This window comes from Melozone crissalis, unplaced genomic scaffold (genome assembly GCF_028551555.1).
Source record: "Melozone crissalis strain CALT ecotype California unplaced genomic scaffold, PUWL_Pcris_2 ptg000045l_1, whole genome shotgun sequence".
In the NCBI taxonomy this organism is placed as follows: domain Eukaryota; kingdom Metazoa; phylum Chordata; class Aves; order Passeriformes; family Passerellidae; genus Melozone; species Melozone crissalis.
The window spans coordinates 22,565,451-22,586,629 of NW_026535823.1; the positions used below are offsets into that span (position 1 = coordinate 22,565,451).

General features: G+C 44.7%; 1 protein-coding gene across 10 annotated transcripts in view; it reads left to right on the forward strand.

The window, feature by feature from the left end:
- Nucleotides 1-21,179, forward strand: part of PTPRF (protein tyrosine phosphatase receptor type F) — a 374,836-nt gene that overhangs the window by 249,570 nt on the left and 104,087 nt on the right. For all 10 annotated transcript variants that reach the window (XM_054285892.1, XM_054285901.1, XM_054285891.1 and 7 more), the window contains exon 6: nucleotides 18,365-18,553. In XM_054285892.1, the coding sequence (XP_054141867.1) occupies nucleotides 18,365-18,553 (189 nt within the window). The remainder of the gene's footprint in view (nucleotides 1-18,364; nucleotides 18,554-21,179) is intronic.

Here is a 21,179-nt window from a genome sequence, read left to right on the forward strand (position 1 = left end):
TTTGAGAAAATTGATGACTCTTCGTTTGCTTCTCTAAAATGAGGGCCTGGAGCCTTCCCTTTGTTCCTTTGGTGGGATCATCAGATCTGATTGCAGAAACCCGATGAAGCTCTTAATCCAAGCACCAAGTAACCACAGCTCTGGCCTTCTCCTCTTTATTGATCTTGCGGCTGGGCCACATTTCTATTTCAGCCTGGTGTATACTCCATGTTTCCTTATCTCTAGTGAAATTCATCCCCGGCCTTTTTGGGTCTGTTAACTCTTTAGTCACCAAATGTTGTCTTGTAGGTTTCAGAGAGTCTGGGTGTACAGAGAGGACTCCTGCCATCTCCAGCTCTGAATTTGCACTCATGTGGATAGAGCAAGACACAAGGCAACCAGGGAGTTGGGATCTGTGCTAATCACAATATATTCATAGCCTCCAGTTCCACCTCTTTTTATCTCTTTCTTTCCTACTGCAAAGCAGGATGCTGCAACTGTCCTTGTGGCCATATCATGGTGAGTCCCTGGCACTTGCCGTGTTCATGACTACAATGGATTTGCCTCAGCAGGTAGGCAATCCTAAAGGATAGCCAGGGCCTCTGAGAGATGCTGCATGTTGTACATCCCCTGGCTCATGATTTGCGAGTTCAAGCTCACCAGAGATGCTGGAGGTGTGAATTTTTCATGGCTCTGTCCTCCCTGTGCCCCAGCCTGCCGTGAGCTGCAGTTTGCCAACTTGCTGCTTCGTAGCAGGAAAGGTCAGGAACCTCATAAACAAGGTGAGAAGCAGAGTGGGGCGGGCACAGCCACCCGGGCTGCTGATTCCTCCTGACATTAGAGTGCTAATGAATGTTCTGTCATGGTCCCGTGAATATTGCAGGAAGCTTTCGCCTCCTGCCTCCCCTGCCTTCGAGTTACCAAGGTTACCTGACGTGACTTTCCCGGGAGAGAGGAGCGATAGCTGCAGGTTGGCTCTCGGGAGCATCCCGCCTGCACAAAGCGTGGGGAGTGTGGCCAGTGCAGCCTCGCCACCCTCCCGCTCCCTCTGGCTGCTGCCATTCCCCTTGCTCCTGCCCCACGCTGCCGAAGGAGTCACCAGTTTCATTTTATTTTAGAGTTTTTTGAGTAAGGATCATATTAATTTTGTTTTGCTTGCATAACCCGGACTGTTATCATCCGACTAATTACTCACATTTTCCTTCAGACAGCAAATGGGAGAGATAAAACTGCAGCAGGTTTATGTGATTTCTGCTTATCAAATTACTGTAATTATTTGAAGAATGGCTTAAAATTGTATGGAGTAATGAATTTAATTATGAGTTTGCAGCAATGCCTTGTGTTGCATGCAGCTTGCAAATGGGCAAGTTTACGAGGAGCTCTTCACAAAGCAGCGGCAGGCGGGATTGCAGAACGCTCCTGGGAAGAGCCTCCAGCACCTCCATACCAAGGGGGGGTGCGGCACGCCTTGCAGGCTGGCTTGACAAGCGGTGCTCATCATTCACCTGATCAGCTCGCTTAGTCCAACGCTAATGCAAAGCAAGGCGAGACAAAGTGCCGGCAGCCACCTGGTTGTGGCATGCTGCAGCTGGCTGCCTGTGCTGATCTCCTCAGCCCCGGGGCGTGCGGGGGACCGGCTCCTTTCCCGCGCCTCCACACCCCCGTGCTCAGAAGATCAGCCTTAAGGGGAGCTGTCAGGGAAGGCAGCCCAGGCACTGCTGACAAACCTGTCCCGCCAGAGCCACATCCTGTTGCAACCTGCTCCAAACATTCAGAGGAGAGTTTGCCACCTCTCCGCTCCATGCTAAGAACAGCAGATTTTTGCACGGCAACCTGCCTGACTCCTGTGAGCTGTGGAGCACATTCTCTGCTCCCAGGATGTCCCCAGACCCTGCTAGGCAATTAATCTTCCCCACCTGCTTGTACTTTTCTTTACACCCCTGCTTAGTTCCAGGTGCTCTAGAAACGTGTGTACTGCACACCACCAAAGGGCTCCAGCCCCTCTTGAGTTTGGCAGATGGGGACATGGAAGCTCTGCATCCCCATATCCACAGGGCCAGGTAAACAACTCCACATTCCTGTGAGCTGATTCCAGCTGCTTGTGCACAGATGTGGAAACTTTGTGTTTCCTGTTAGTTGAGGTAGTGACAATATATGAGATTTCAGTTCCTTGGTCTGTTGACTAAAATACAGACAGCAGTGAGATGGTTTAGGAATAATGAGATCTACAGGCAGGCCATTTGGACTGGACAATATTTTTAATGCTTTCTTTCATTGCATGCTGCTAGTATTTGATGAAGATGGTGCTAAGTAACTGGATAAATAGCTAGAAAGGCTAGTCCAGAAAGGTGCAAATCCAAATGAAATACTGTCTTTCAGAGCAGGATTGTTTAAAAAGCAAGAATGTGTTCCTGAGAGACAGCCCAGCAAAAGCGGACCACACTGACATTTCCAGCAAAACTATTGTGGAGATTGACATAGGGCCAATAGAGTGAAGAGATTTAGGATAGATGCAGATAGACAGTGGAACAAAAATGCAACCCCAGAGAATTGAAACTGGGTGTATAGGAAGTAGAAAAACTGGTGGAACTTCAGATCTCAGCTGAGATGTTTGTTGATTCATAAAGGATTATTGTTTTATCTGGTACAACATGACTGTCATCATGTTCTGTGGGGCCTCAACCCTCATAAAAGGGTTGATAGTTCAGGCTTAATTAGTTAAAATATCACATATAAAAGGCAAAAGAATAAGTGTCCACAGGACATGCAATGTCTGAAACCTTTGCAAGGACAAAATGGTTTAGAGATAATGCTCATAAATGGCTCTTAGTCTACAGCACAGTGATTACACTGTTAATTTTAGGAGGTTTTAAATTAAAATAGAGTTAACTACCTTAAGAGGTTACCAAATTTTCTAAGCGCAAGCCTGCCCTAATTTGAGATGTAAGCAAAACAGGCCTCGCATGCAAAGACAAGAAGGCATTAGCAGTCAAAATCCTTGTCTTTCTTGACACGTGAATAAGGGAGTTTGTGTGCAGGATGGAGTTGTACATGATACTGTGTCTGTCTAAATGCAAGGTCAAAGCAGATTCTAAATGGTATTGACTTTTCAAAGAGCATGTCACAAGGCAAACCTGAATTCTGCATAATCCCTGCAGTTTTATGCAAGTGAGGAAGAAGTACAACGAGGGCGCCAAAAAGAAATGTTGTTGAAGCCATAAACCAGGTGCAATTTTTGGCAGTCTTTCCACAAACCTGCTTAAGGCAGGAAGAAAGAAAAGCCCACTTTCATTTGGAAAACTCATAGAGATTTGTGCAGCGAGTGCTGCAATTGTGAGTGTATTGGTGGTGGCCATAAATACGGGTGAGTGAGAGGAGCTTGCAGGGTGCAGGGCTTGGCTGGCTCTGGCTCCCAGCTGACCTCCAGCCGTGACAGCCCCTGGTTGTGTCCCCAAGGAGAGGAGAGTTGTTTTCTCCTCCCCATACTGATGTGAATTGTTTCCACACTTCTGCATGTGGCACAAGCGGAAGAGAATACTTGAAGCACCAGAGTGTGAGGTCTCATTACCTTTGGTGTTTTTAGCCCTTTTAGCTACAATAGTTATTAAATATCATGAAATTGACCAGGTTTATTTAAGTTCAGCTACAGCACTTTTCCCAATTTGTGCTTAGATGAAAAAAGAAGACAGCAAAGGCTATCTATGAAAAAATGAGAAAATAAGAGTTATCTTAGATTCTTAAAAGAAGTTTGAAAACATGAAACAAAATTAGCAGTAATATTTTGCCGACAAAGCTGCCTTCAGGAGGGATCTGTATCAGAACAAATAATGATGGCTAATGTTTTCTTCTCTCAGTCATTTTTAAAGGTCACTTCATGATCAAAATCTACTTGCTAATTTAATTTCTATTCTCAGTGTAAGTGTAAGATGATGCTGTTATTCTGTTTGCAGGTGGTTTGCAGGGGAGGATCAGTCCTTTGTGCTCGATGTGTCGTGATTTGGGTCCAAAGCTTGTGCCTGTGGCAGCTCAGCTTCTCAGGCTGGTAGGGCCTATTTCCCAACCCAGGGTTTCTCAGGTGTTTTAATCAGAGGGCTCTCTGGCCTTTCTGGAAAAAAAAAATAAATTACACTATCCAGTGTAATGTTGCCTCATGGTACCAAATAAAAATTGTATTTTCACATTCCTATTTATTTTTCTGGTTTTGCTTGCTGCTGTGTGGGCAGGCAAACTGTTGATTTGCCATTCTGTAGCAAACCAGGGTTGTTCATAAACCACAAGTTGAGGGGGAGCTTTCTTGCTCTCCCTGCCTCACATTACCTTATAGATTTTCTCTCCCTAGCTCTTTCCATTATTTTAGGATGCATGTTTCTGTCACAAGGCATGGAATCAGTTATGTTGCTGAGCAGAGTTCAGCAAAAACGAGAGAAAGAGAGAAGCCTAGGAAATGAAATGTTTTGGAGAGTTGTATTAGCTTTGTGTCAAGGACTCAACAGACAATATGAAACTTGGGATTTTCAGCTCTCACATGGCAACATTCATGGCTTTTTGTGGGACATTTCCTTCCTGATTTGTCACAGGCAATGCATGGGTTCTGTAGAGCTCTGCCTCAGGTCTGCTGCTGTGGAGATGTGGTGAAATCCCAACAGTTGCCTGTCTGTCTGCTGGAGAGCCCTGTCTGCATTGTGAAGCTTCAACAGCAATTAGGTCAGATTGCATGGGTTTGTGGTTTCCCTGCCATTTCTGTCTCCTACAGAAGCCCCTGAGATCTTCCTCCAGATGCTGAACCACGGGTCTGGTCATGAGGAACTGAATGTTGTCTGGAGAAGACTGGGATTGTGTTGGTTTTCACTGATAGGATGAGAATCTGCTTTATTTTCCCTCAGGCAGGTCATGGGTCTAAAAACCCCTGTGTGAAAGTGAAGATGGTATTTTCCCAAGGAGTCTGAGCCCCCTGTGATCATCTCCACCATCAGAGACTCTTTGTGCAGGATGTCTCCTCCTGGCATTTTGTATTGTTGTTGGCTCAGTAAAAATGAGCAGCTGAGATTCAGCCTATTCCACTTCTTTCCTTGGAAAGGGTGTCCTCTTGTCCCAGGCAGGCTTGAGGTTGGCACCCCGTCAGCTCTGAAAATCCCATCTGAGTCTCTAGGGCTGCAGTAGAGTTTGTCCTGCAGAGTTTCCTGCTGATACTCTGAAAAGGGACACAGGGTGTTGTTTACTTGGTGCATGAAGGATGCCTAAGGCAGGAGTGCCAGCACTTCTCCTCTAGCTGAATTGTCCTGGCACCTGTAGCCTATGCACTGTATGGTGAGCTGGGAAAATAAGGATTCACATTATTTTTATCTGCAAGGAGATACCTGCCTCTGACATCCTGGAGGAAAGACTTACAGCAGCCTCTGCTCACAGAAAGTTTTCTTTTCTGTTAGTGGTTGCAGCTGGGAAAGCCATGTCTCATCTCTTGGTTGTAATTACGTCAGTAGAGTGTCTTGGGAGAAGGTTAAATAGTCTTTTGTATATCAAATAAAGCCAGTGAACTTCACTGAAATAATTTAATGAAAACAGTCCTGATTATCTGTATATACTGCTGTGTGGTATTTTAAAAGAAGATCTTAAAGGGAAACATGGAATTGTTTAAGGCCTCTAAAGACTATAGTGCAGAGGCTATGCAGCAAATGCCTTTATAATCTAGGATCTGAAGTAGGCTTTGAATCCAATTGTGTTTTTTGCTGTTGTAAAACATGAGAGATTTTGATACAGTAACTCACATTTGATACAGAATTTTCTTATTAACTGTTCTTCATGCACATCAGATTTTAGAGACTGAGCTAAAGGGCTCTGCGCATCAAGGATGGAACTGACTCAAGGACAGAGCTATTAAGGTGTGTAATAATCAAGAGAGGAGAATTAATTGTCTTTAATTTGGCATAAATCCCAGGGACCATAACTTAGGTTATTAGGAATTCAGGGCCTATTTCCAATTAGTTCTACCCAAGCATGCTCACACATCCAGCTTGAGGAGTGTAATCCGTGAGAGTGTTAGCACAGCACTGGCTGACATGCTAATAAAGGACAGCACTGCCTGACCCCTGCCTGTGTGGTCACTGCCAGCCCGTGTTTGCCCAGCAGTAAATCAAACTGTGCCATTGCTTTATCATTTCTGACACCTTGCAGTGAGCAGCTCAGTGTGTGTCAGCTGCTTGGGCAGTCTGTGCAGACAGAATCACCTGGGCCGCGCTGGAGCAGGTCAGAGAGGCAGCTGTGCCTTTTACACGCTGTTTTAGTCTTGGAGCTTCCCCCTAAGACATCTGCTCCAGCACAGCCCGGGTGTCTGCCCTTTAGGTATATGAAATGTAAACAGTGCAATTGTTATCTGTACCAGAAAATCTGGTCTAACCTGAGCTGGGTTAAAGAAAGATGTGGCAACGCTTTTCTGAGTTGGCAGCAGCAGCAGAAGCGTGCACTGCGACTGCGTGGCTGCAAATGCATCACCTCCATGCTGAAAACATGGGAAAGTGTGAGGGACTGCTCAGCCATGGCAGCCAGTCACCCCTGCACACACCTGAGAGTGGGCACAGGTGCCTTGTCCTGCCACACAACGGGGCTGGCTGCTTCATACCCACCAGGAAATGGAAAAAACCACAGTAATATCACCCTTATTGTAAAGCTCTGTGTAAACATCTGAGGGTTTTAAGGAAATATGGGCCTGGAGAGGTCTTGCAAGCTAGGCTGGGTGTGGCTTCCATCAAAACACCAAAAAAGGGCTGGCAGGAACAGCTGTGGCCAGTGTGTATATGAGGGGTAGAAGGAAAGATGGTTCAGAGCAAGGGAGACAAACCAATTCATGCACTCAATTCCCCCTGTAATCATTTTCTGAGACCTGCAACCCCATGGAACTTTAGCCCATGTCTGTCAAATGCTGCCTGCCAATCATTCAGAAATGAAACCATACTCAAATAGGGCAGGAGCACAGTGTCCCCTTATAGCTGTTCTCAATTTTGTTTATCCTGAACCTTGACTTTATTGCATGAGTAGATCCTGAGAAGTCCACAGTGGTTACCTCCTCCTTCTGTGATTTCTCAAATCAAAAAGAATAAGAATTAAGGAAACCTCAATAGCTACTGTGAAAAGTGCTCTTTCCAACCACTAATGTATGGAGCTAGTGCAGGAATCTTCCTAAAAAAAGCTGGAATGACAATGCAGTTGCAAAATAGCAGGTTGTCTTTAAGATTTCAAGGCCAACAATCCTTCCATTTTCAAGAGAGGAAAAACCTTTTTAAAGCTTCCCTTAATTTAATTTTCCAGCACAGTGAAGCTGAAGCTTGCCAAATCCAGGTATCTGTGTAGCTTTCTTAGTTTTATTTTGCAGACGTAACATTTTGGGGGAAAAGGCAGGGACCATATTTACAGAAAATGCAACCTTCCACCTGACAAGTCAGAGTTACATGCCACTAAACTGTGCAGCCCTCCTCACTTGCCAGGGAAAAGCAGGGGAAACCTACAATTTCTGTGAGAGTCATTTGATAAATTGAACCTTTGACTACCAGCAAATATGTCTTTACTTAGGGAATGCATTTTCCCTGATCAGGAAAGGAATTTCAGCTGATTTCCTGCATTTGGTTATATTAAGATGAGTACCACAGGAGCCAAGAGGTGCCTTTTTTTCTTTTTTTTTTTTTAATCCACTTGGTCTTGATGTGATTTCACTGTCAGCTTTCCATTTATCTGTTGTGTGCTCTTTAATTCATGAAGGCCTGCACTGGGGACTTGTTTAAAACCTTGGCTGAAATTGTCAGCCACTCCTTTTATTGCGCATCTTTCTGAAAAGATGGGTGTTGTGGCAAAGCAGTAAATAGGATATTGAGCCTGTGCAACACTTGCTATCTGTAAAAAGAAGAGTATGTCCTCTGTTAAACTCTGAGTAATTACATCAGCCCAGCATTAAAAAACCATCACTTGTCTGGCAACAGTGTCTTACTTGTGTTTGCATGTAGCCATTGGTTCACTGTGGGCCTTTCTACATCCTCCTGTCTCTAAAGGCTGTTACGGTAACCAGAGTCTCCAGCTAAAGTGATGTTGGAGGCAGTGCAATTAATGGATTTTCTAGAAAGTGATGGTTTAACATAAGACATAAAACATAATAAGAGGATGTTTTTGTCTTTGGCTCTGGTCAAGGCTTTCTGTGTTTTACCTTTTATAAAAAGTCAGTGCCCCACCAAGTAAAGAAAGTTATTTACCCAAGATATTTTCTGTGATGGAGTTTTTTGAAACTCCTGCATGGAAAGCAGTGATGCCATGTCACTGATCTGTTGAGTGAAGCTTTTTTTACAGTTCTTGAGGAATTCCATGCTAGCAGACCCTCTGTGTCTGAGCTGGCTGCAACAAAACAAGTCCACTGAAACATCACATTTATTGTTTCATTTGAAAATAGAATTTCTCCGGAAAAAGGTACCAGAGAAACTTTATCAGCATCACAGAGCTACCATATGTCAATATGTGAATATTTCTTAGATATTTTTAAAGGTTACTTTCTTTCTGAATACTACAAAGAAATAATGCTTTGGACTATAAATTTAATTTGTGTTTTACTGTATTGGCCTTTACTGGGACTGGTTCTATGTACTGTTTTTGCTAGCTATTTTATATGATTTATGAGCATTTGCTCAAAACACACTTTGCTACAAGTGAGGAAATGGCAGATGGAACCACGTGCACGAGAATCTCAGGATAAGGGAGGAGGGGATGGTGCTGGAGGAATGGTGTGGAGTGAGGGAAGAGGCAATATGGAGAGGGAGCAGAGCAGGCTGTTGGGCACCTGGGCTGGTGCTTTTCAGCTTGTTGGCTGCAGAGGAGCCTTGCTTTTGTAAGAACTGTGCTCATCCTCCTTTCCCACACCCACACACCTTGATTGCTGGCTTTGGGATTCAGAGTTTCTCAGCATCACAGAGCAACTCCGTCCCATAGCTTGGCAATTTTGGGGGTTGATTCCAAAAAGTTTCATTTTAGTCCTTGAGATCAGAGAACAAAGAGGTGTTTCAGGAGGACATTGTTTGGGAGCAGAGGGAATCCTTGTTTTCCTTTAAAGCTCTGGCTGGTTGTGAATGCCAGAAGTAGAGTATTTTTGTGCTTTCTCTAACAACTCTCTAGCTCCTCCCCAGCACAACTTTAGGTTTCCATTTCCAAGCTGGGCAGCTTTCCAGCCACTCTGCCCCCAGCCCTAGCTCTGTGTGGTATTGTTTTGACCCAAGTGCAGAACCCAACATTTGGCCTTGTTGAACCTCACAGTTTTGGCTTCAGCCAGTCAGTCCAGCCTGTCCAGAGCTCTCCTACCCTGCAGCAGATGGACACTTCCACCCAGCCTGGTGTGGTCTGCAAACTGACAGGGTGCCCTCAGTCCCCATGCTGTTTGCTCAAGGGGCTTTGTTTGGGGGTGCTGGGGAGGGTGAAAGACAGACAAGAGGGAGGTCATTCTCTCCTGAAAAAGTCAGCAGTCCTTGCTCATCCATGTTGTTTGAATACCTTCCTTTTTCAGTAGCTTAGATGCAAGGAAAAGCAGTACCTTTTCTTTCCCATGTTGGAGCAATTGCTGGAAAAGAAGACTTTTTCAGCAGGACATTTTGTCAAAACACACAACTTGTTCACATCCTTGAACAAAGTTTTTGCTTGAGACTTGTTGGCCAGTGATGCTCTGACAGGCTGCAGTGTTCCCCAGAGCAGGAGAAGCCTGGGTTGGCAATGATGCAACAGGCTGCAGAAAGGAAGCAGATCAGATTTTAGCGCAATCTAGCCCTTTCAGAAGGAGTTAAGTGACCGAAAATCTTACATTCTGGCCTGTGAAGTGGAAATGAACAGATTTAGTATTCCAGCTGAGTGGCAACAGGAATGCTTCACTTTAATGTGAAACTTGATGTTAGAAAGCGTGGGAGAGCTCTGCTGTCAGATTAGCTCCGTTCTCATGCCCTTTTCCCTGCACTGAACTGCAACCAAACATACATGGATCAGAAGTCAAATGCTCTATTAATTTAACCACACGTTGGATTTAATGGCATATGGTAATGCATTATTGATTGCACATCTTAAAACTGAAAATCTTTATGCTAATAGCACCTCACATCAGGGCAGGTAGTATGAAAAATGCAGTGGATTAATAAATGACTTTGACTACGAGTAAGAGCTGTTGCCATGCTTTTCCTTGTAAAGATTGAAGTTTTGGGTGTGTTTTAGCGGGGGTGTGTTTATATATTTTGTCACAGGGAAATGTGCAGTAGCAATAATTATGTTGCATTTCTGAGTATAAAATATTAGAATGCAACAATGGTTTGAAAACAGTTCTACAGGCAGTTGTATTCAACAGCTGGTACCAACAAATGGCACAGTCCTGCCTGAAAGCACAGCGTGGTCGACTTTTACTGTTCTTTTACTATGGAGTCTTAATAGCTGGCTGCAAAACCCTTCTGAATTCATGCTTTTGAAGAACTTTTGTGAGTTTTTTCAATGCATACTTCCAGCTGATGAGGGGTTTTTTTTGTAGTAGTTACTGAAAGAGCCTAGCCTTATTTATCAGCTGTTGGATATGACCCAGAAAACTCTATTTTTACCTATTTGAAATCATGCTGTAATTTTGAGGGAGGAAATAAATTTTTTTTTTTTTCTCACCAAACAAGGATTTTAAAAAGAGTGCTTGCTCAGCCAGGGAGTCTTGCAGATATGTTCTATTTCTGTGCAAGCTCTTCCTCATCCACATTTTTTGGCATTTCTTGATGTAGTTTTTGCTCTGCTATACAATGAACCCTCAAATGACTCTCAGTGCCATACAGTCTAAGCTCTTTTAGTTCTTCACTAACATGACCAACTAGATGCTCTGGTTTTTCAGGAAAATGCTTGTTTCAATGTGTCTTCAGCTTTGAGTTGTTTGTGAGCAGTGCTTTACACTTGTGGCAGAGTAGCAGGCTTGGGGCAGAGGTCCAGGCTGTTCCTCACATCCTGAGGCTTTGTATCACACTTGCCAGTGCTCTGTGAGGCTGTGTCATCACCTTGGAGAAGCTCTGCCCTGTGGCACAGAGTTTGTTTGGCCTAAGCAGAGAAGTTTCTGCTATCATCTTTCTTCTGGAGTTTTTAAATTCTTTTAGAGATATTTGGTATCTCGGTCTTGGAAAAACTCAAGTTTAGGGCCAAGGCTACAAGTGTGATTGTCATTATGAGGAAACCAGAATGGAAAGCCAGAAGAGATGGCTGGGTTGACAGAAGGATGTTGTGGTGGTAGGGATTTCGTAAATGCCACCTCTGACTGTTGCAGTCTAATCTGATCAAGCTGTAAATAATTGTTTTCTTCCAGGATGGGTTGAGGTCTCCTAGTTGGCAGCAGACTCTGCAGCTGACACAATACAGGGCAGAAGTTGTTATTACTTGGGAAGATCCCTAAACTAAGAACTGCAACAGTGGGTTGTGGGTGCATACCTTTAATTTGGTCAGGTTTGTGACTTACCTCTGCTCTGAGTCAGCTTCAGCAGCTGTTAATCATCTTTGTGTTGCCTCTGTTGAGCACAGGGTTACCTGTGAAGGAGAGAGAGGAATTGCCTGTTGCCCAGTGCCAGTGAACATGGCAGGTGAGGGGTGCTCAGCCCTGGGAGGGGACAGACAGGTTGCTGCAGTGACTGTGTGTTACCTGAGCCCTGTGTGTGGAGAGAAACAGTGCAGGGACTTGGCAGGAGCACAGCCTGGTTCCTCATCAGAGCGAGTTGGGAGGTGCTGCTGTGTCTTACTCTTGGGAGCACCTGCCTCTGCAAAGCCATCCTGCTCCCTCTGAGATAACCAGGTGCTTGGGATGGCCACCTGCACTGCTGAGAAATGATTGGTAGCTTGTAAATGGAGATAATTGCTGTCCAGACATGAGAGGCCAATGTCAGCAGTGCCCTTCTGGCACTGGAAGGGTAGCCCTGTCTCCATCAGGTGTTTTATGGGCTCATAAGCTCTGGAACAAGCAGGTCCCGTGAGCTCCCACACTGTGAGCCCCTGGAGCAGCAATCTGCTTGACAGTTTATCCTCTTCTGCCATGTCTAGTCTCGTATTTTCTTGAATTTTCCTTACAGTACTTTCTTTGTTTTGAACTGACTCAGATTCTTTCTTTTGTGAGCTGTTTTGCTGGTGCTGTGATCTTTATAAGAGATAGCAAATACTTTGTTTACTGTAAGCTCTTGTGCAGTAATTCATGTGGTTACACCATGAAACAGAGAAGTCCTTCTGGAGCTTGTTTCCACACCCACCCATTCATCTGTGCCCTTCTCCCCATTTTCAGTTCCCGGCTTCAGCATGTCACGTTGGCATGATGTCATACAAAGCCAGCAGATTTGTCATTAAAAGCCTTGTCATCAATAGATGACTGTTTGTATTTTCTGCCTGCCTGAAACTGTTTTATACTTACTAACCCAGTAATTAAGACTGTGCTGCCTTTGAAACAGGTTGGTTTCACTGCCCCACCTTTTCCCTAGGCGATTACGAGGCGGTGCCAATGTCGAGGGGGGTACTCATTAGCCGGGATGAGACTTGGCTCCGCAGCCAGCTCGCACAAACGCGCTCCGCCCGCCACTCCCACACGGGCGGTAGCACAGTACCGGGCAGCCCTTGGAGACCGTGAATTTGGATGATATTTGTGGTGCACCTCTTTAGGGACTTGTGTAAGGATGCAGAAAGAGAGCATTGCCTCAAAATGGCTGATAAAATGCTCTTTGTGCAGCTTCGGTTGAACCTGAACAGAGTGATGTCAGGGTTTTCTTATCATGTAAAGTGATGCCGTTCTTCAGGGCCGCTGGATTGCTCAGCTGCTTTTGATTGTCTTGAGGTAATTGAATAGCTGTGCCGTGTAACCTGTGCTGAAGGAATCAGGGCTGTTTATTCAGCAAACAGATGTCCTGCTTTGTGGTATGCTCACAATGGTACTGGCTTGCGTCTTTCATTAGTAAATATTGCCAACTTCCCAGGCTATCGTCCTTGCGCTGATAATTCTGCGTTTGCAAATGCGTTTCTGTGTCGCAAAGAGAGATTTGGAAGCTTGCAAAATTCACAAAGTAATTCCTTTGATCCATCAGGAAAGAGTCTGTCAGTAGACAAGGGTTATCCCTGCAACATCCTGTGCTACGGTGCATCAAACCACCACATCTGGGCAGGATCAGTTCAGCCCTGGTGACGTGAGCTGGGTGTGATCCCAGCCTGCCTCACCAAACGGATAAGGAACATGTGAAATAGCTTTTGGTTTGTATATCCTGCTCCTGTGCAATGCTGACCACAGTCAAACACATCTATCAGAGATCTCTCTGCCCTCAATCCATTTCCTGGCTTGTCCCTAGCACCACACACTCCTGAGTGGTTTCAGATAGCTGGCAGAACTGAAAACAAAGCAGCTTTGTGTTTTAATCATCCCTGCCGAGACCGTAAAATTGATGTTGATCTGGAAGTTCCTCAGCTGATGGAGGCTGGCGGCAGCCAGTGGCCCAGATAAGCCATTTCCAGCCCTGTATGGGGATAAGGCCCAATATCTCACTTGAAAGGAGTTGAGAGCACCCCTTCCACAGGGGCAGTGGTCTTGATGGATTGTAAGAGATTTACCCTCACAGCTGTAGCTGTAATGTATAGAAAAGCTACTTTTTCCTATTTTCAAATTATATTTGGTATCATTTTTTAACTCTCCCTCAGCAGTCTGAACAATTGGACTCATGATAGTAAGCAAGCTTGGCTTTTATAGGAAGAAGAATGTGACAAATAACTCCCATAAACATGTTTACAGTTTGCACTATCATTTCTAAAATACCATTTCCTACGTTGACACAGAGGAAATAAACAGTGGTAGGGGGAAGGTTTTACAGGTGCCAAGTCAGGATATGATCCCCCAAAACACAACTGCTTGGCTGCAAGAGCAGTGAGTGCTGTGCAGTGTTTGTGCTGCTAGCAATTTGATATTCAGCTCCTCCAACTTTTCTGTCCTGTGGGAGATTACAAGTTTTCAGCAAAATCCTGGGGGTAATCCTGCAGGATTCAGCTGTCAACAGCTGTGCTCACCACAGACTCCTCTGCAGGCCATTTTTGCAAGCAGCTGTTATCTACACACCATTCCATGCTGGGGCTGATCCGTGCTTCTTGTAAGACGTAAATTGCAATTGCCTCTATGTCCCTTATCATCACTTGATATTTCGAGTGATGCAGAAAATAAGGACACACCGAGGGGTATGTCTCTCACAGCAGCATCCTCAGGAAAGGTAGTTTTCTGGGGAGCTGGGGAACAAGCCAGGTAATTGTAGCTGCTCTAAAGGAGGTCTCCACTCCAGTTTGGGGCTGTGGGAAAGGTTTCTTACCTTAGCTTTTCCCTTAAAGATGAGAAATCTTTGGCACAAAAGAGCTGTATGAGAGCAGGGGTTAGATTTCTGTCACCTCAGAAAGAAGATTAGCAAAGGGAGCTGTCAAGTGAGAGGAGATATCCTCTGCCCATGCTGTCATGCTAGATGCCAGAGGGACATTCCTGTCTCCTTGGTGACTGCTGCTAGCCAGACCTTAGCCTGGTTGTGGATTTTCTAAGTTTCAGTTTGTAACTGCAAAACCCACTCGTTTGTTCTTTTCTCTCTTTTTATTTCCCTCTCCTTTCCTCCTGCTTCTCTCCTCAATTCCTGCTTTCCTCTGTCATTTCTGCTGCTGCTGCTCTACTCTATGGAGGCAGTTAGAGCTTGCAATGCCCCCAGAAATCCTGTTGTGCCTACATTTTGCCTGCTCTAACCTAATGTCTACCTTCTGAAAGTACCTGAAACCCAGAAATAAAAGCTGGTTTCGATGGTATGCACTTAAAAGCAGATTCATAGCCAGTTCTAATGTGCAGTGAAGGCACACTGGCTATCCTCAAATAAAACCAAGTGCTGACAACCTCATTTTCTCAAATAAGAGTATCCTCGTATTGGCTGGAATAGGAGGTTGGCTATTACTGACAAGCTCTGTGTGCAGACAAGTTAGTACAGAGAGCAAGGGCTGAAAGGAGCCGAGGCATGACTGAGCCTCATAATTATACCCAGATTAGACTATTGCCTGAGGGCAAGGCACGGCAGGAGCAGCTCTGAGCTGCTGTCGTGGTCTGTAGTGTTTGAGCACAGACACATCCCTTGCAGTCCCAGTGCAGTCAGCAGCGCCAGGCCCGGCTGGAACACAGCCCTGTTATCTCTCCAGGAGTGCTGCTGATGGGGCACGTGTGGGCTTGTTCTGGGCTGGGCTCTGCCCTGTGGCCAGCTCAGGTTTGCTCCAAAGCCACTCTTTTCCAGGAGGGTTTTGGGGGGCTGCCAGAGACACACACAGTACAGGGGAGACCTGGAGTGGTTGAGGCTCCCCATTTCATGATGGCACAGGGACACCTTGGACCACCTCTCTAGAAGGTGCTTGTTCTCCTCTTGAGTATATCCCCAGATGTTCTGAGCTTGTCCCCAGCACATGTTCCCTGAAGCCACCATGGAGCTAACAGCAGGTGAACTCCAGCCTCTGGGTGTCTGAGGTGTCATCAGAGACCAGCTGTCAGATTTCCCTAGGCATCTCATCACACAATAATGTGACCTGGGACTACAGCCTCCTGGAATCACACTGCTGCTCTTAAACACCAGTGCTGCCTTTGTGTTTGATTGACAAGGGATGCCAGCACTGCTTGCAGGAGTTCTTCCAGGCTTGCACAGAAACTGGGCTGTACCAGTACCAGTGCTAGCCCAGGAAACCTGCTGTGGCTCTGACTATGAAGGATGCACTGTTTCTCTACTAACTGTCATTTGCCACAATAGTTTTGGGGCTGGCATGCAGTTAAGAGGGAAAAGACTGTGCACTGCATGAGCCTTGCATGGCTGTGCTTGTCTGTGTCCAGCACAGCGTGGGGTGTGAGTACTGTGCCCCTCTGTTCAGCTGATGAGTGCCCAGTGTTCTCAGCTGGGGTCTGTAATGACTTGGCGCTGCAGGGGGTGGATGGTGGGGGAGCAGCCTTGTATTTAACTTCAGAGTGTAGAAAAGGCTTGAGCCAAGAGTTCCAGTACAGCAGAGGCTGCTTTGCTTCTGGGTGTTTATAATCAGTGTCTCTCTGTTGTACTCTGTGAAGTCAAGGTTAGATGGTGTAATTTCTACTGGTCTGTGGCTCATCACAAACTGCTAATTCTGATTGAACAGTCCCTCCAGTGCAGCAGATTGGTCGTGTACCTGTGGATCAGACACTGTGAAGGACTCTCTGGTCTCTCTCCTGTCTGTGGTCAGGGATCACTGCAGACAGGAAAGAGATTTCATGTACAAATGCTGGTTTGTTTCAGGTTTGCTTTTAGCTATGTGCTAAGCCTCTACACAGACTTTGGATGAAGTTAACTGGGTGATACTTAGCTCAGTGCATTCTTTGTAAAATCTTGTGCAAACCAGAAAAGATTGTCAATGGTAATCGTGGTGATTAGATTAGATCACTTCAGGATTTCGGCCTCCCCAGAGTAAACATCTGTTTTCAATACCCTAAATGGCAAAGTGCTGCACTATGGGCACACTTGGTCTTCCTTAATCCAAGGGACTGTCTTTATTTACTGCTTTTTCTGTGTATCTTCCTTTGCTTTTAAGTCTGTACTGTGTTGTACTTTTGTGTGTACCCTTCTTTTGTTTCTTTTCAGCCATGTAGGAGTATACATTGTGGTTGCTCAGTATTGAGTGCTTCTGTTGCTTGCTATTGAATGCTGGTGCTGGTGTCATTCCAGTTAAGCTCTATGTACCTTTTGTCTCTGAAAATCAATGGAGAGCAAATTTAAAAGGAACTAAATTTCATAGTACCTTTCATTTAAAAAAAATAATTCCATTTATGTTTGCTCATGATGAGAGAGGTTCTCAGGAGGTCGATCTGGAGACAAAATACAGTTTGTGCTTTTAATAAACATCAGGAGCCTTTTTTCCTGTAGAAAACCTTGAATGCTTCATAGTCACTCTCATCTAAATTATACTCCCAGGCATTTTTTTGTTTCTAGCAGATGTTGCCTTGTGCTACAGTCTTGATGTGCCAACAAGTCAAGGGTCTTTGGAATTCTCTAGAGATCTTGGGTAGACATGTGCAAGATTAGCTACCACAGGCCATGTTTGTGCTGCAGGTGTAGCAGTAGAGGTAGCAGGAAGCACCTGAGGTGACCTGTTGCTGGTATCTTCCTGTGAGCAGTACAGATGTGCAGTGATAGCAGGAAAAATCAGATTGCGGCAAGTTCAGACTCCTCTGGGACTTGGGAAGATGCTAAGGTCTTGTTTGTTTAAACACTGGGCTGGAAGCCTTACAGAGTAGAATTTGCCAAAGAAGAAGTTTGCTTAAGGTTCCTTAAAACAGGGAAAAAAGGAACATACTGAAAATAATTGAGTTTCTGGTGCCTTAAAAGCTTCTTAATGTTCTTCAAGTTCTTTTTTTCTGCGAAAGTATGTTCTTTTGATTGCAGTTCAGGCTTAGCAGAGTACAGTACATCTTGCCACAGAATGAATAAGTGAGCTCAGTTCTGCAGCTGCTATTGAATGATGATGTTGGAGCATGCCTTGTCTTATCAGTGAAGGCTGCCTAATGTATTCCACCCAGCCTACCTGAGCGTGCTCTGCAGCAACAAACCCAATTAACTGTTTTTCTACCCACTGTATGAATGATTTCAGCAGTTAAGGGGGTGCTTTGTTTCACAGGATTGTAGTAAGCCATGCCAGAGCATGCACTGGCCATTTCTTGCACGCCTCTGTTGCTTTCTACAGCCCAGAAAATGCACCAGGAGCTTGCCACAGCACATCCTGGCCAGGCAGCTCATGAGCAGAGTGTGGCTCATTAGCTTTACATCCATTAGTTTCTAAAAGCCTTCGGAATCAGATTTGGAAGCTTGAGGAAGGAATTTACAGTCTATCCTACCAATGTGACAGAATGATGCAAGTCAAAAAAAAAAAAGGAAAAAAGAAAAAAAAATGGGCCTCTCTGGGCCTTTCTAAGGGATTTTATTGTTCAGTAGTTGTTTTTTGAGATGCCTCAAACTATTTGGCTTTGTGTTTGTCTGTTATCTTCAACTCAGTCCTCCCACAAAAAGTCAAATACCTGCTTTTACTGAATTATTAACAACAATGGATGGAGCTTACGTATCAATGAAAATTATGAACGTTTCCCAAGGCAATTGATTTAAATGGAGTTAAATTTAGTGGAAGCTTCTATTGGTGTAATGAATGCTCATTATAGAGCCTAATGTGCTTTAAGGGCTTGATAACCTTCTCAGTAGGGAAGTCAGGCTGCTGTTTTCCAGCAGAGGCACAGATGCTGTAGGGTGGCACTGCTGTCACTGCAACTGTATCCCATTGCTGGGCTGGAGCGTTCCTCTTTAACCTTGTGTGTTTTTTCCTCTTGCAGAGGACCACCTCCCAGCTGGCTTCCCCACCATCGACATGGGCCCGCAGCTGAAGGTGGTGGAGAAGGCCCGCACGGCCACCATGCTCTGTGCTGCCAGTGGGAACCCTGACCCCGAAATCTCCTGGTTCAAGGACTTCCTGCCCGTGGACACTGCCACCAGCAATGGGCGAATCAAGCAGCTCCGCTCGGGTAAGGTAGCCAAGCAAGTAAGCCTCCCCAGCCTCCTCATCTTCCCCCCTTTTCTCTTTACATGCTGCTGTTATATTTTCACTGAAATGCAGTTCTAAACCCAAATGTCAGTTTGCTCTGAGCTTGTTTCTTTTACGATGTGAAAGCAGTTTTTGGAGCTGATCCTCTCTGGCAGGATATCGTGGCTTGTTAAAATGTCTGTTAGAGTGGACGTGCCTTTTGGAACATTACCTGAATATCTTCTTCCGTAGAGCGTCTTGATATTGCCCCAAATCTTTGGTAGGCTCAGACATTTCACTACCAACTCAGTGGGTCTCAGGTGTTTTTAACAGGAGCACAGCGCAAATGAGGATAATGAGACACTGGTTGAGATTTTACAATGTCATATGCAACTTTACTCCTTATACACACTCTGCAAGACAATGCTCTGCTTTCCATTGAGCTCATTGCCATCCTTACTATGTGACACCACAAGCAAAAAGAAAAATCAAAAATGCAGCAATTCTGTGGATTTCAAAGGAAATGGACACAGTTTTGAAATATACAATTTATTTTTGATTCTTTTGTGTGACAAGCCAAATACTAGCTTTTGAAATACAGATGGTTATTTCTTGGAGGTGGCTAAGAATGCACTCATTTTAGCAAGGAATTCTTGTTTTTCTACTGCACTGTTCAATCTCCCAGGACTGTAAGGCCCATTAGAGAATTAAAGAAAATAAAACATTGCTTTATTCACTGATGAAGTGGAGCTCCACAGTATGAATTAGAGTGGCTGTTTAACAAGGCACAGCACAACTACACAGCAGCTTTAGTCTGGGGAAAAAGCCCCCAGTGCCCTACACAAAGTACAGAAGGGACCAGAGCTGGAACAACTTTGGTCTGGACAGATGTCATGCTTAAATATGAAGCAGACTGCCTTGCTTGGCCACAGTTTTCTGTGGGTACTCAAAAGCTATTTGTTATGAGTGCTGCTGCCAGGGAATCACCATCTTCTAACCAAGGTGAACATTTGAAACATTTCTCCATAGCAGGAGCCTTCTGCATACATTTGATGATGCTTGGATGATAAGTAGGTTTGCACTTGGAGGAGTGGGTAAGTGAGACATCACTCTCAGCAAAAATAGAACCCAGCCTGACACTCCTGATCCCACCTTGATGTACCAGTGAATGCTAATTATACTAATGCATTTATAGTTTATGAAATTTCCCAGTGACCTTTAGCTTATCTCCCCCACAGCATGGTTTAATCTTGATCTGTTTGTGCTGGAAGAAAATATCACACTTGTTAATTATTCTGAGAAGCTTTAGGAAGCAGCAATAGGAAAGTGCACATGGATGTGTTTCACTTGGTAGCTGACTAAATCAGCATCAGAAATTACCATAAATGAGCAGCAAGGCAGCCTCTGATGCACTTGCTGTACGTTCTCCAGCCTCCTTTTCACAGGCACTTGGCTGCCTCTCTACCAGCTGCTTCACAAGTTTGGTGAGATAGAAAGTTTAAAAACAAACTAGTAAAGCCTGTCACAGTGTCCAAGTTTTGATTCCTGTTTGCTGTTCTTCAGCAACATCTCAATTGAATATTTCACCTGGGATTCAAACTAGAGCTGGCGCTTGCCGAAGTCACAGTAATTACCAAGGGAGGTGTCAAGGGAACCTTTTAGAAATCAATGAGCAACACACATCCTCAGACTCACAAAAGAAATTGATTAGCTCTCTAATGTAGTATGGGAGGTTTCTACAGTTCAATGCAAGAGATTTCCAAATATGAATTTGAAGTTTTTCTTTTCAGGGATCTGGTGCTATAATGCCAAGATTCACCAAGGCTCTGCTCCACCCTGGCATGAGTGGGGAGCATGAAGTTTGCAGCTTCTCATGGGCCAGAGATTCAACCCCTGTTTGCATTTGTGGTTTTTTCCTCTATTTGTAATGGTCATAAAGTAGAGCCTGCACTTTGAAGTGCCTGAGTCCCACTGAGGTGACTGCAGCACCCTGTATGAGCAATGTGATGGCTTGGGCAGTTTCCTATTCACTCTGCAAGGTGTTAATTGAGCTCTCCAACACTACACCATAGTTGGGCAGAGTTGCTTTTCAAAGAAAAGAGTATTTAAATAGATACCTCATTATATGGTAGAGTTTAATAGTTTGCAAAGTCTCTGCTCCATTAAGATCATATCTTATAGTCAGGCTGGCATATCTGCATGAATGTCAGTTTATACTATCTCAATCTTAATATACCCTCATTTAATTTCGTTTAATTAAAACCCAATAAAAGCAAGACAGATGTAATATAGTTAAAATAGCTGCAGCACATTGTGAGCCCAGTACTGTGTATATAGTGTCCGACCTTCAGTGAGTGCATCATATATTAGTATTCACATGTACCAAATTTAGGTCATGAAGGTCAAAGCAGCTTTGGAGTCTGATGTAGAGAGAGGGCTGAGGGATGACTCTGTTTCTTCAGGCTCCTAGTATGGTATAAATAGTTAGAGGTAAAGAAGCAGCATCTTTGGGAAAGGTGCTCTCTTCTGACACTCACAGTTATGTGGGCTGGCAGTGCTCTGGGGGCTTCAGGCAGGTCTTTGAACTTGCATGCAGTCAGATCATGTGCCCCAGGGGGCTCTGAACA